Source organism: Oncorhynchus clarkii, chromosome 6 (assembly GCF_045791955.1).
Source record: "Oncorhynchus clarkii lewisi isolate Uvic-CL-2024 chromosome 6, UVic_Ocla_1.0, whole genome shotgun sequence".
Classification (NCBI taxonomy): Eukaryota; Metazoa; Chordata; class Actinopteri; order Salmoniformes; family Salmonidae; genus Oncorhynchus; species Oncorhynchus clarkii.
This window is the reverse complement of record NC_092152.1, coordinates 12,263,390-12,277,868: the sequence shown is the minus strand read 5'-3', so window position 1 is coordinate 12,277,868 and position 14,479 is coordinate 12,263,390. Positions and strand designations below refer to the sequence as shown.

General features: G+C 42.4%; 1 protein-coding gene across 2 annotated transcripts in view; it reads right to left on the bottom strand.

Moving 5' to 3' along the window:
- Positions 1 to 5,499: 5,499 nt before the first annotated feature.
- LOC139410624 (SH2B adaptor protein 3) overlaps positions 5,500 to 14,479 on the bottom strand; it is a 52,189-nt gene continuing 43,209 nt past the window's right edge. For both annotated transcript variants that reach the window (XM_071155948.1, XM_071155949.1), the window contains exons 5-8: positions 8,885 to 8,976; positions 8,353 to 8,567; positions 8,033 to 8,204; positions 5,500 to 6,861 (exon numbers count right to left, since the gene is read on the bottom strand). In XM_071155948.1, the coding sequence (XP_071012049.1) occupies positions 6,542 to 6,861; positions 8,033 to 8,204; positions 8,353 to 8,567; positions 8,885 to 8,976 (799 nt within the window). In that variant the 3' untranslated portion in view covers positions 5,500 to 6,541. The remainder of the gene's footprint in view (positions 6,862 to 8,032; positions 8,205 to 8,352; positions 8,568 to 8,884; positions 8,977 to 14,479) is intronic.

The following is a 14,479-nucleotide window of genomic DNA, read 5'->3' as shown; positions in this document are numbered from 1 at the left end:
CTGTCTTTTGTTTATTTTAGCTTTCTGTTTAATGACATTTTTTGAAGTAATGTATAGACCTTGACAAATGTATGAATTAAGTTGGTCACAAAGTAGATGACCACGATTAGGACCTGGTCCCTATCCCAGTGATTCTAGAGGGCTGTATAATTGAAGTACTTTGACCATCCAGATCAGTTTGCACGTGAGATGTCTTTTTAGAAAGGCTATCTGCAAGATTAGAACCTGTGACCTTCAGATCTCTAATTGCCTAGTCAACTGCTCCAGCACAGCTTTTTTCACAGATATAAAGCTGTTCAGTCAACAAATCACATTTTATAATGGTTGGGTAAGGTTGGAAAACAAACAGCGCATTGTGATTTGAACTGACAAACGTGGGTTGCGACCAAGTTAACACCCTTCAACCTACCTCCATATGAGCCTTGTCTTTATTTGACTCACCTATAAACTCCACCCCCTGACCTGTCACTAAGCGGTTGAGACTGAAGTCGTGGCAAGTGGATCTGCAACAGTCGAACACCGTTATAGATTTCCAACAGCAAAGCTCAGATCCACATAAGCTATTGTTAATGAAAGTTTATTTGTCCCAGTAAACATCTCAACCTCCAATATCTCACACGAACTGAAATCGTGTGTGTGTGTAGGCAACATGATACAATCAATTGGTAACCCTCATATCACAATTTGTTAATATCCATCTAGTCTTACATGAAACGCAGCAACGTTGTTTCCTGTTTCAGTCACATCTTTGGTCATGTTTGTCAAAAACAATTCACCTCATTGGTTGACAAGAGGCGATGAAGTTGAAGAGCAACTTCATGACCTTTAATCACATGGTTTGTGTAAAGGACAAGTCGGACAATTTTATATATATATATATATTTTTTTTTTATCCCCATAATGCAACATACTTTGAAAGGCAGTGACTAACGTGATCTGCTCGAACGTGCCCAGTGAGTCTGAACTGTCTATACCGGTCTCAATATGGATGGGATCAGTACATATTTTAGCACCAGGTATCAACGAGGCTCAGGAAAGAAATGTTTCACAGGTCCCTTAGCGACACCCTTTAATGACCCAGTTCTATTTTAACCCCTAGCACCCCCTGTTCAGACTAAACACGTGAAAGCATTATAGGGCTTTGTGGTGGAGCCATACCATTCTGTGTACACGTAATCATTTCGGGGAACACTTGTAGATAAAGATGAAACCACGAGGGAGGTGTGGAGCTTTTTCAGTCACAAATGTGTTGCAGGTAGATGTGTTTTGGTTAGCTTTATTTTCCAAAAGTCAAATATACAGTTTATATAAATTTAGAATGATTATAACTGAGGGAAATGTAACAATTGATCAAAGATCGACAGAAAAAGCTTTGGCGTGGTTTACTTAGTGATGGAATGTTACAGTGCTAATACATAAATAGAATCAACAGTATTGAGAAGACATGCGTTCATCAGTTGAACTCAAAATGTACAAATGTCAGCCAAGGCGTCGCTGAGGGGCCAAAATAAATGCTTGCAAGCAAATGTTCTAATACCTGAGCACAGGAGGTTGGGGGCACCTTTTTAATTGGTGAGGATTGGCATAGAAACCATGTTTGATGCCAATCCATTTGCACTGTTTCCTTGGGAGTATAAAACAAACCTATGTGCAGACAGTTGAGTGAGCAACCCACGTCTGCAGTGACGGAATGCACCCGAAGCTTGCCATGACACTGATGTAAGTAGGGGTGGTCTTTACTGCTGGATGCCAAGTATGCAGTTTGTTTCTCCAATGTACAGGTTAAGCCATAATATAAAGCGTTGTTCAATAAGCCAAATCATGGGAAATATGCTATTGCACTAATTTCTAACGTCAGGTCCGGAAGTTCAAAGGGTTAAAGCAAAAGCAATCTCTCTCTACAGGTCAGAGAGGGACTGATAAGTCAATGATACCGTCCATTTCCTTTTGCAGAGCAGACGTTTGGGTTTAGTTTAAACTTAAGTGCAGGAGACCAACCGTTCTTTACAATTGTCTATTCCCCCCCCCACCACCACCTAAACACAATGTCAGTTTCAATATTGGAAGATACCCTTGATACATGTAGCTCAATTATGAAAATAAAATATCCTGATCATGTCTAAGGAGATCAACCTGCCTTTGTGCATTTCTTAAACAGGAAACCCTATGATTACCATAAATACTGCATGACATCGAGGTTGATGAGTCGCTGACTAAAGTGTCACTGCTAAGTTAGTGTTAAGCAAGGGGAAAGAGCTACATACAGAAAACTGAAGGGTGTGTTTAGAGAATTTTCAGAAAGTGTTTAATAAATAAATGTATACCAGAGTGGTTGCGTACACACAATGTGTTAAGGCACCACATGGGTTCTTAGTGAGGTCCGCTTTCTAGAGCTCGATGATTAAGAAGCCATAGACAAACATTCAAATGTAGCATCTGCAAACAAAAGGCCTTCAGAAAGGACCAGGATGAGTTATCCGTTACTTCCTGGTAGATGGAAAGCACAGGTAAGGACCTTTCTGTTTCATGCTGATGGGAAATTAACACTCATCTTTGGCCCTGTACACATTCAGGTTTTTACAATTGATGTACAATGGCGATATTTTTGACATAAGGGTTGTGTAAATGTTATTGGGTAGACAAACTGTCGTATCATAACCATTGTGTGAAAGGTTTTGTACAACTTGAGTGTTGGGTTTCATGTCTCCTTCCAAACCCTTTATTCAGTCACATCTCTTGAGGTTTAGCACCAACTCACCCCAACTATGAGCCTCTTCCAAACCTACATGGAAGGCTCATTTAGGGCTATGGAGATGATGAAATTGTCAGCCGGTGATTTTCAAGCCAATAACTGCTGGGCTCTACGGTAATTGACTGTTACACCATCACATTAAATCCATTATTTTAGACAGTTCTAAAGAAACATATGAAGAAAGTATGCTATTCTTTTCTGAAATAGACATTGAGATGTCCTAATGTTAGACCCTGATATGGCTGTGGGCTACACTAGTTCATTTAGCAGACAAGATATGCTTGGAATTGCGTGGCATTTATTTTATAGAATGAAGAAAATATCCTTGAGGGAGTGCGCACATGCGGCTAGTCTGTTGAGTGGTTAACATACTTTAGTAGGGTTATGTTTTGATTTTTAGTCGCATGAAAGGCATTAGCTCTGTTTCTTGTGCAGGCTGCACACTTGTCTCTCAATCACAATTTGACAAGCACTTGATAATCTCACCCGTCAGCCTATTCTCAATTTAATATGGTCTTTACATAGCCTAATATGTGTGGAATATTTTTATTATTAGAATGGCCCACAAAACCCATGTAGCCTGGACTCATAGCATATGGAGGTCGTGTGCAGTTACCTTTTTAATATGCAAGCATAGGGGAAGTTAAGATTCTCCCAAAATTATATAGCCTAATTTGCCTAAACATTAATAAATATAATCATTCAAAATAAAATAAATTGTTTTAAATCGCATTGCCTATATTTGGAAGGAAAGGCAGTTCACAATTTGGGCAGATATTTCTTGAGTTACGACTGTCTGAAAATTAGAGAGGCCAAGCCAGGCATATAGCAATATTTCAAAATACAATTGTGGGGAAAACAGTTTGGAAAGCAAATTATTAATGCTGTGAAGAGAAGACAGTGAAAGGACTAATTGTCTTAGTTATCAAAATTCTCAACTTTGTTGGGTCAGTGCCACGTAAGTTAGTTCCAGTTTATATGGTCACTGTCAGCTGAGTAGGCTACTCATTATAATTTGTCCTATTAAAAAAAGATGCGAATGTCTCCCGCCATATGAAGTGTAGTAGAATTGCATTTATAAATAGGCCACATTTTTCACATGCAGAGAAGAAACAGCCTTGGCCTGCTATACGTGCTCAGCAATGGACTGAACGGTCTTTGTTTTACCAACAGTGATTCAGTTATTATTTGCCTATCTACTCATCACATTACAAATAGTAAGCCATCTTACAGAAGTCTGCAAATGCGATTAGACATGTAATGCTTTATTATAAAAAGGTGCATTTTTATGGTAAATTATGAGGACATCTCACATTTCTGAACATTGTTTGGGATTCTGTGTTTTCAAATATTGATGACTTTGTCAATGTTACTTTTGATGTACACTACTGTTCAAAAGTTTGGGGTCACTCAAATGTGTTAAAGAAAAGCACTTTTTTTGTCCATTAAAGTAACATCAAATTGATCAGAAATACAGTGTAGACATGGTTTATGTTGTAAATGACTACTGTAGCTGGAAACGGCTGATTTTGTTATGGCATATCTACATACAGAGGCCCATTATAAGCAACCATCACTCCTGTGTTAGCTAATCCTGAAGATCTCGTACAATGCTCTGTACTACTCCCTTCACAGAACAGCGCAAACTGGCTTTAACCAGATTAGAATAGGAGTGGGAGGCCCTGGTGCACAACTGAGCAAGAGGACAAGTACATTAGTGTCTAGTTCGAGAAACAGACAACTTCATTAAATAGTACCAACAAAACACCTACGTCAACAGTGAAGAGGCGACTCCGGGATGCTGGCCTTCTAGGCAGAGTTGCAAAGAAAAATAAAAGATGGGCAAAAGAACAGAGACTGGACAGAGGAACTCTGCCTAGAAGGCCAGCATCCTGGGGTCGCGCCTCTGCGAGTACTATTTAATGAAGCTGTCAGTTGAGGAGTCTGTCACAAACTAGACAAATGTACTTGTCCTCTTGCTCAGTTGTGCACCAGGACCTCCCACTCCTATTCTGGTCAGAGCCAGTTTGCAATGTTCTGTGAAGGGAATAGTTGTACGAGATCTTCAGTTTCTTGGCAATTTCTCGAATGGAATAGCCTTCATTTCTCAGAACAAGGATAGACTGACGTTTCAGAAGAAAGTTATTTGTTTCTGGCCATTTTGAGCCTGTAATCTAACCCACAAATGCTGATGCTCCAGATACTGAACTAGTCTAAAGGCCAGTTTTATTGCTGCTTTAATCAGAACAACAGTTTTCAGCTGTGCTAACATAATTGCAAAAGGGTTTTGTAATGATCAATTAGCCTTTTAAAATGATAAACTTGGATTAGCTAACACAACGTGCCATTGGAACACAGGAGTGATGGTTGCTGATAATGGGCCTCTGTAGATATTCCATAAACAAGTCATTTACAATGTATTTCTGATCAATTTGTTATTTTAATGGACAAAAAAAAAGTGCTTTTCTTTCAAAAACAAGGACATGTCTAAGTGACCCCAAACTTTTGAACGGTAGTGTATGTCAGTTGGTCTCTACACCGTAATAATGTGCTTTAGTTACAAATCTTATCATAGGCTAGGCTACATGACATGTGCGACTATGATTAGAAAAGGTTGCAAAAAAACAAATCATGCTCTGTTTCTTACCTTATTGCACACCCTGGGCATCATTCATAAGTGATAGCCAAATATTGTCACCCATCAGACTAATATTGTCTTTACCTATACTAATCTTGTCTTTACTTAATGATGGACCATTATCTTGCGCCTGTCGGAAGAGGGGGGAAAGAATATGTAATCTACGCACTTAAAATAGCGAATGGAGGTTGCTTTTCCCGTGGTTCATTACAGCCAGTTAGGCTATACTCATGTTGTAAAGAGAAGCAATGTGCTTAATATTAGGAACGTTGAGAAATATAGGCCATCAAAACGCTTTTCTCACGCAATTGCATAGCCTATAAAAATGTTGTGCAACATGAGCTCTCATGAAGTGTTTGATTTGCATTGATGTCAGAGTGATTAGAGGGACAATAGTGCTGAGCGACTGGCACGTTTGGTAGGCTACTAACCATCAGAGCGCAGTTTGAGAAGGCTAGTCACATGGAATTTGACTGTGGTCATGACTCGTCACCGTAACAGCCCTAAGCTCATCACAGTTAAGTTTTTTTTAAATTATTTATTTTTCTTTCAACATCTTCATATTCCTACAAAAATAGTCTGCGTACTAAAATACACTGTTTAAAAGTACACAATGTGTGCATTTGAGATACACTAATACACAGGGTATCCAAGAACATTAGAATTCACTTAAATGGAGTGTATGTGTGGAGGGAGTGAACAGACCCCTATAGAAGGGAGGGACTGAGGGAAGACCTTCCATACCAGCGCCACTCACTCCCATGTAGCAACGTCCCTTAGAAGGACCACGACAGCTGCTTCAGAAAATGACAATCATAACAAGATTAGACACTTTCCTAAAAAATACATTCACAATGGACACTCGGGTCGGACCTCTGACACCCAGCCCACGAGACAGACCTCCACTGTGGCGTACACTCATGAGTCTGTCCTTCGCTCATTTGGAGTCTCAGAGCCACCACTGGGTCGGCTGTGACCGGGAGTCCACCAATTAGAGGAACATGTACTGGTTGTTGATGGAGCGCTTGTGGCCTCTGTCTGGCTTCAGTTAGAGGAACATGTACTGGTTGTTTGCGGCCTCTGTCTGGCTTCAGTTAGAGGAACATGTACTGGTTGTTGATGAAGCGCTTGCGGCCTCTGTCTGGCTTCAGTTAGAGGAACATGTACTGGTTGTCGATGGCCCGCTTGCGGCCTCTGTCTGGCTCCAGTTCGTAGTCGGAGTCCCGTTGAGTGAGGAGGGGTGGGTGGGGGTTGGGGTGACGCAGAATAGGTCTGCGGTCCACAGACTCGCTCCGACGCAGGGGACCCGAGGTGGAAAGGTCTGGGAAGGGCGCAGGGCGTAGAAGAGGGAGCCTGGGCTGGGGAAGGGGGTCTGGAGAGGGGAGCAGGCTGGGGCTGCAGTGGGCTAGGCTGGGTTCGGAGCTCCAGCGGTGCAGGGAGAAAGGAACCAGGACAGCGGATGAACTCTGACCTGAAGACAGAGGGATCACAGAGACATTCCAGTATTTATGCTGACAGAAACAGACTGACTTGGAATATCCTTTTTGTGCTGAGTCCCATATACTGTATATTCCCACAATTGTAGCTGTATTAATAGCGTCTATTTTCAAAATAAGTTTGTGCAGAATGTTAATATCTTTATGTAAAGTGTTAACAGGACATCAAGTTTCCATGACGACACCACAGTTGTAGGCCTGATAACCGACAACAATAAGTCAGCCTATAGGGAGGAGTTAAGTGAAATGGCAGTGGGGTGCCAGGACAACAACTTCTCCCTCAACGTCAGCAAAACTAATTAGTTGATTGTTGACTTCAGAAAGCAGAGGGAACACGCCCCGAGGACTTGACATGGACAAAAAAAAAACACCACTCTTGTCAAGAGGGCACAACAGCATCTCTACTTCTTAAGGCGGCTGAAGCAATTCGGCATTCCACCGCAGGTCCTCTCCAAATACTACCGCTGCACCATCGAGTGTGTCCTGCAAGGCTCACCAGAGGGTGAAGACAGCCCAGTACATCACTAGGACCGTACTCCCATCCCTCTAGGACAGCTTCTTGAAACGGTGCCTGAGGAAGGCCCGCAGCATTATCAAGGACCCACCCGAGCTACGATCTTTTCTCTCCCTGATCGTCTGGCAGACAGTATCGGAGCATGAGGTCTGATGCCCCGATACTAACAGGCTAATCGGGTTGATGCACTATACAGTTGATGTCGGAAGTTTACATACACTTAGGTTGTAGTCTTTAAAACTCGTTTTTCAACCACTCCACAAATTTCTTGTTATAGTTTCGGCAAGTCGGTTAGGACATATACGTACACACACACACACACGTGTGTACGTATATATATATATATACACACACACACGTACACGTGTACACACACACGGACACACACGTACACACACGTATGTACGTATATATATACACACACACGTACACGTGTACACACACACGGACACACACGTACACACACGTATGTACGTATATATATACACACACACGTGTATACACACGTGTGTGTGTGTATACACGTGTGTGTGTGTATATATATACGTACATACGTGTGTGTACGTGTGTGTCCGTGTGTGTGTACACGTGTACGTGTGTGTGTGTGGTGGAGGTCAGTAACTTAGACTCGCCTTGTGCGGTAGAATTGGCCACCACAAAGCTGGTGAGGGTGACGTCGCAGGCGGCGACACACTCCAGGGGTATGGGGTAGAGGCGGAAGTGACTGAGCATGTCCATGACGGAGGGGAAGCGCAGATGCTGCACCCTACACTGACCACACTCTGTTAGAGACAGACGCAGGTGCTGCAGAGGGAGAGAGAGAATCTTCTTTCAATTTTACAAGGATCACTACATGGGACCAAGATGATGGTGCTTCTATTCAGACATCTTTATAGAGGAAAAACTAATAAGGTATTCTTCTAGAACCTGTGTGTGTGTGTGTCTGCATCACCTTGGCCTTGCCCTGGTAGTTGAAGGTGAGGACATAGTCTCCGCGGCGGGTCTCACTCTGCCTCACCAGGAAGACTCCGTGGCCCTCCAGGCCCGAGTTCTGGACCAGGTGGGCCGCCTTGACCCGCGATATGGGGCCATGGAACCAGGGGTACAAACACAGGAAGTGGTCAGTCTTATGGTACACCTGCTCCGAGAGGGCAAAGGTCGCAGAGCCTGGGAGGGGGGGGGGGGGGGGCAAGGCGTAAGAATAGAATGTAATAACATTGTCATTTAGCAAACATTTTGATCCACAATTAGCTCATTCCCTCTGTTCATTTACATACATGCAGCCCATGCAGGAATCACACCCAAAACTCCTCAAACTGGTACAAGCACCATGCTCTGATTCTAAACGGCAGACAATCGTAACTACTACTGCATCATTTTAAACATCAAGTTACAATAGAATCCTGAGATATTCACACACTTCCTTGTTGTGAAACGACACGCATGGGAAAGAAGGTCCGCCCCTTCCTGTCCCTGACACCCACCCTGACTCCCTGACTCGGAGCTCCCTCTCCGGTTGGCCGTCGCAGCATTATCCATAGGGTAGGTTAGGCGTTCCAAATCCCCGCTCCCAGACCTGTGGACAAACAATGCCTTTAGTTAGCAGCAGTCAATCCACAGTAAGATGAAACGTTAGCCTCCCGCCATCGACTGACTTCATTAGTCAACTCCAGCCTCTGTGTGACTGCTTCTTTAAACAATTAGGCATTATTCACAAGGAAGTCAAATAAAACAAATCAAAAATGATTTAGATCACACTAGTATAATATTACAATAATGCACAAATGTATTATTATTTAAATTGTGTGAACCACAGAGGGGAGCTTTGGAGGAGTGTTCACACTAGGGGAGAAAGTAAGAGAACGAAAGGAAGAGGGAGGGCTGGGGGCCATGGAGTCTACAGGAAGCAGCAGGATGGCACACAAAAGCGTCGGGGCTCGGTCAGGAAGCGTCTTGTTAAGTCTTGAGAACGCCACATGTTATTGTACATGAATCCCGCATCACAAGCAACACCACACACTCAACACACACACGTACACTTTGGTAGCCAGGTTGAGAAGGAAGACAGATCAAATCCTGCTTAAAATGCTGACTACAGTTCTGAGAACTCTGAATAACAGGAAGACGAGCCTTCTCCTCTCTCTGTGAGTGTGAGAGACAGACAGTTCACAAAAATGCAAGTAGACCGGCATCCAGTTACTGTTCCATTCAATGTTAGAATGGACAAAACAAGTCACCTCAGTGACTTTGACCGTGGTAGGCGCGTCGGTTCTAGTATCTCAGAAACTACCAGCCTCCTGGGATTTTCACGCACGACAGTGTCTAGGGTTCACCGAGAATGGAACCACAAACAAAAAGCATCCAGTCAGCAGCAGTACTGTGGGTGAAGATTGAAGGAGAAATGGCAATCGAATTGAATCGTGCAAGTTAACAGGCGGGCCACAAACAGACAAATAACAGCGCAGTACAGTGGTGTGCAGAACTGCATCTCAGAATGCACAGACGACCAAACCGGGTTCCACTCCTATCTGAAAAAAACAAGCAGGCGCTGCTCCAATGGGGATGCGATCACCAACACTGGACAATTGAGGAGTGGAAAAACATTGCCTGGTCCGATGAATCCCGGATCCTGTTACGTCATGCTGATGACAGATTCAGGATTTGGCATAAGCAGCATGAGTCCATTGCCCCATCCTGCCTGGTGTATACACACACACACACACACACACACACACACACACACACACACACACACAGAGAACAAACATATTTTCCTTTTTAACAATTTAAATGGTAGCTTTGTTTTCAAATTGCCATTGATAAAATTCAATTGTGTTTGTTGTCAGTAGCTTATGCCTTCCCATACCATAACCCCACCATAGGGAATTTTGTTCACAACGTTGACATTAGTAAACCGCTCGCCCAAACGACGCTATACACGCTGTCTGCCACCTGCCCGGTACATTTGAAACCGGGATTAATCTGTGAAGAGCACACTTGTCCAGCGTGCCAGTGGCCATCGAAGTTGAGCATTTGCCCACTTAAGTCAGTTACGACGCCTATCTGCAGTCAGGTCAAGACCCTGGTGAGGACAACGAGCATGCAGATGATCTGCCCTGAGATGGGTTTTGACAGTTTTTGCAGAAATTCTTCAGTTGTGCAAACCCACAGTCCGGGTGGCTGGTCTCAGACAATCCAGCAGATGAAGCAGCCGGATGTGGTGGTCGTGGGCTGGTGTGGTTACACGTGGTCTGCGGTTGCGAGGCCTGTTGGACGTACTGCCAAATTCTCTAAAACAATGTTGGAGAAGGCTTATTGTAGAGAAAAAAACAAATTCTCGGCCAACAGCTCTGATTAACATTCCTGCAGTCAAAACTTGAGACATCTGTTGTGACAAAACTGCACATTTTAGAGTGGCCTTTTATTGTCCCCAGCACAAGGTGCACCTGTGTAATAATCATGCTGTTTAATCAACTTCTTGATATGGCACACCTTTCAGGTGGATGGATTATCTTCAAAAAGGAGAAATGCTCACTAACAGGGATGTAAACAAATTTGTGGACAAAATTTGAAAGAAATAAGCATTTCAGCTTATGAAACATGGGACCTGTTGCGTTTATATTTTTGCTCAGTGTAGCCTATAGAAAGTCTACAACCCATTGAACTTTTTTCACATTTTGTTATAAAGTAGGATTGAAATAGATGTAATTTGTCATTGATCTACAAAAAAAATACTAAATGTTTTGCAAATGAATAAAAATGAAATAAAATAGCCTTTGTTTAGGCCGGCCTAAATTAGTTCAGAAGAAACAGGTTACTTTACAAATCACATAATAAGTGATATGGAAGTTATAATAGGGGTTGACATGATTTTTGAATTTGACCCCTTCCTCTGTCCCCCATACATATAACATCTGTAAGGTCCCATTAGTCAAGTACTGAATATTACCCCTTCCTCTGTCCCCCATACATATAACATCTGTAAGGTCCCATTAGTCAAGTACTGAATATTACACCTTCCTCTGTCCCCCATACATATAACATCTGTAAGGTCCCATTAGTCAAGTACTGAATATTTCCCCTTCCTCTGTCCCCCATACATATAACATCTGTAAGGTCCCATTAGTCAAGTACTGAATATTACCCCTTCCTCTGTCCCCCATACATATAACATCTGTAAGGTCCCATTAGTCAAGTACTGAATTTCAAGCACAGATTCAACTACAAACACCAGGGAGCTTTTCAAAAGCCTCAGAAAGAAGGGCAGTGATTAGTAGATGGGTAACAATAACAAATCATACATTGAATATGTCTTTAAGCACGGTCAAGTTAATAATGATGCTGTGGATGATGTATTAAACCACCCAGACACATCAACGATGCAGTCGTCCTTCTGAACTGAGATGCAGGACAGGAAGGAAACTGCTTAGAGATGTCACCATGAGGCCATTAGCAATTTTAATGGGTGATGGGAGAAAACTGAGGATGGACCAACAACATTGTAGTGACTCCATAATAATGACCTAAATGACAGAGTGAAAATAATACAAACACGCAGAATAAAACTATTCAAAAACATGCATCTTGTATGCAACAAAGCACTAAAGCAATACTGGGAAAAATACAGCAAAGGCAAAATCCTAAAGGAGAACCTGCTTTACACCAAACATGGAGAGCAATTCACCTTTCAGCAGGACAACAACCTAAAAGACAAGGCCAAATGTACACAGGAGTTGCTTACCAAAAACACAGTGAATGTTCCTGAGCAACCAAGTTACAGTTTTGACTTAAATCTGCTTGAGAATCTAAGACAATACCTGAAAATCGCTATCTAGCCATGATCCCCAACACCTTGACAGAGCTAGAAGTATTTTGAAAATAAAATAGGCAAATATTGCACAATACAGGTGTGCAAAGATCTTATGAGAATTACCCAAGAAGATTCACAGCTGTAATCACTGCCAAAGATCTTATGAGAATTACCCAAGAAGATTCACAGCTGTAATCACTGCCAAAGATCTTATGAGAATTACCCAAGAAGATTCACAGCTGTAATCACTGCCAAAGATCTTATGAGAATTACCCAAGAAGATTCACAGCTGTAATCACTGCCAAAAATCTTATGAGAATTACCCAAGAAGATTCACAGCTGTAATCACTGCCAAAGATCTTATGAGAATTACCCAAGAAGATTCACAGCTGTAATCGCTGCCAAAGGAGTTTCTAACATGCAGCGGGGTGAATACTTATCTCAGGTATCATTTTTCAATAATCTTTAGAAGATGTTCAAATTTTTCCCCACTGACAGAGTATTTTGTGTAGATCGTTGACAAAAACAACAATTAAATCCATTTTATCCCCTTATGAAAATAAAATGAAGAAATCCAAGGGGGTTTAGACTTTCTATGATACTTTATACAGTGCATTTGGAAAGTATTCAGACAACTTGACAGTTTGTTACATTACAGCATTATTCTAAAATGGATGAAGTAAAACCGTTTCCTCATCAATCTACACACAATACACCATAATATTTATTTTAATACTTTGCAAATGTATTAAAAACAAAAAACAAATATTTACATGAAGTATTCAGACCCGTTGAAATTGAGCTCAGGTGCATCCTGTTACCAGTCATCATCCTTGAGGTGTTTCTACAACTTGATTTGAGTCCACCTGTGGTAAATTCAATTGATTTGGACATGATTTGGAAAGGCACACACCTGTCTATACAAGGTCCCACAGTTGACTGCATTTCAGAGCAAAAACCAAGCCATGAGGTCGAAGGAATTTTCCGTAGAGCTCAGACAGGATTGTGTCAAGGCACAGATCTGGGGAAGGGTACCAAAACATTTCTGCAGCATTGAAAGTCCCCAAGAACACAGTGACCTCCATCATTCTTAAATGGAAGAAGTTTGGAACCACCAAGACTCTTCCTAGAGCTGACCACTAGGCCAAACTGAGTAATCGGGGGAGAAGGGCCATGGTCAGGAAGGTGACCAAGAACTCTGACAGAACTCCAGAGTAACTCTGGAGATGGGAGAACCTTCCAGAAGGACAACCATCTCTGCAGCACTCCACCAATCAGGCCTTTATGGTAGAGTGGCCAGACGGAAGCCACTCCTCAGTAAAAGGCACATGACAGCCTGCTTGGAGTTTGTCAAAAGGAACCTAAAGACTCTCAGACCATGAGAAACAAGATTATCTGGTCTGATGAAACCAAGATTGAACGTCCAGGGAAACCTGGCACCATCCCTACGGTGAAGCATGGTTGTGTCAGCATCATGCTGTGGGGATGTTTTTCAGCGGCAGGGACTGTGAGACTAGTCAGGATCGAGGCAAAGTTTAAAAGAGCAAAGTACAGAGAGATCCTTGATGAAAACCTGCTCCAGAGCGCTCAGTACCTCAGACTGGGGCGAAGGTTCACCTTCCAACAGGACAACGACCCTGAGCACACAGCCAAAACAACACAGGAGAGGCTTCGGGACAAGTCTCTGAATGTCCTTGAGTGGCCCAGCCAGAGCCCCGACTTATACATCTCTGGAGAGACCTGAAAATAGCTGTGCAGCAACGCTCCCCATCCAACACGACAGAGCTTGAGAGGATCTGCAGAGAATGGGAGAAAGTGCCCAAATACAGGTGTGCCAAGCTTGTAGCGTCATACCCAAGCTGTAATCGCTGCCAAAGGTGCTTCAACAAAGTACTGAGTCTGAATACTTAAGTAAAAGTATTTATTTTATATTAATTAGCAAACATTTCTAAAAAAAAAAAAAACGTTGGCTTTGACATTGTGGGGTATTGTGTGTAGATTGTTGAGGGGAAAAAAGTCAAGGGGTCTGAATACTTTCTGAAGGCACTGTATCTCAAACACACATGAAAAATAGCTGCACACATGCGCAAACTAATGAATATGCACAATCATATATTTTTGTATGCTGCTAGATTTGGAACAGCATGATAACAGACATGCTGAAAGCGTGGCCAAGCCATGGGTCTCCAATAGCTCATCATTCCCTGCACACTTCAGCCATTTAATACGAGATATCCATTTTTAAGACAAATGTGGAATCCTAATAGCA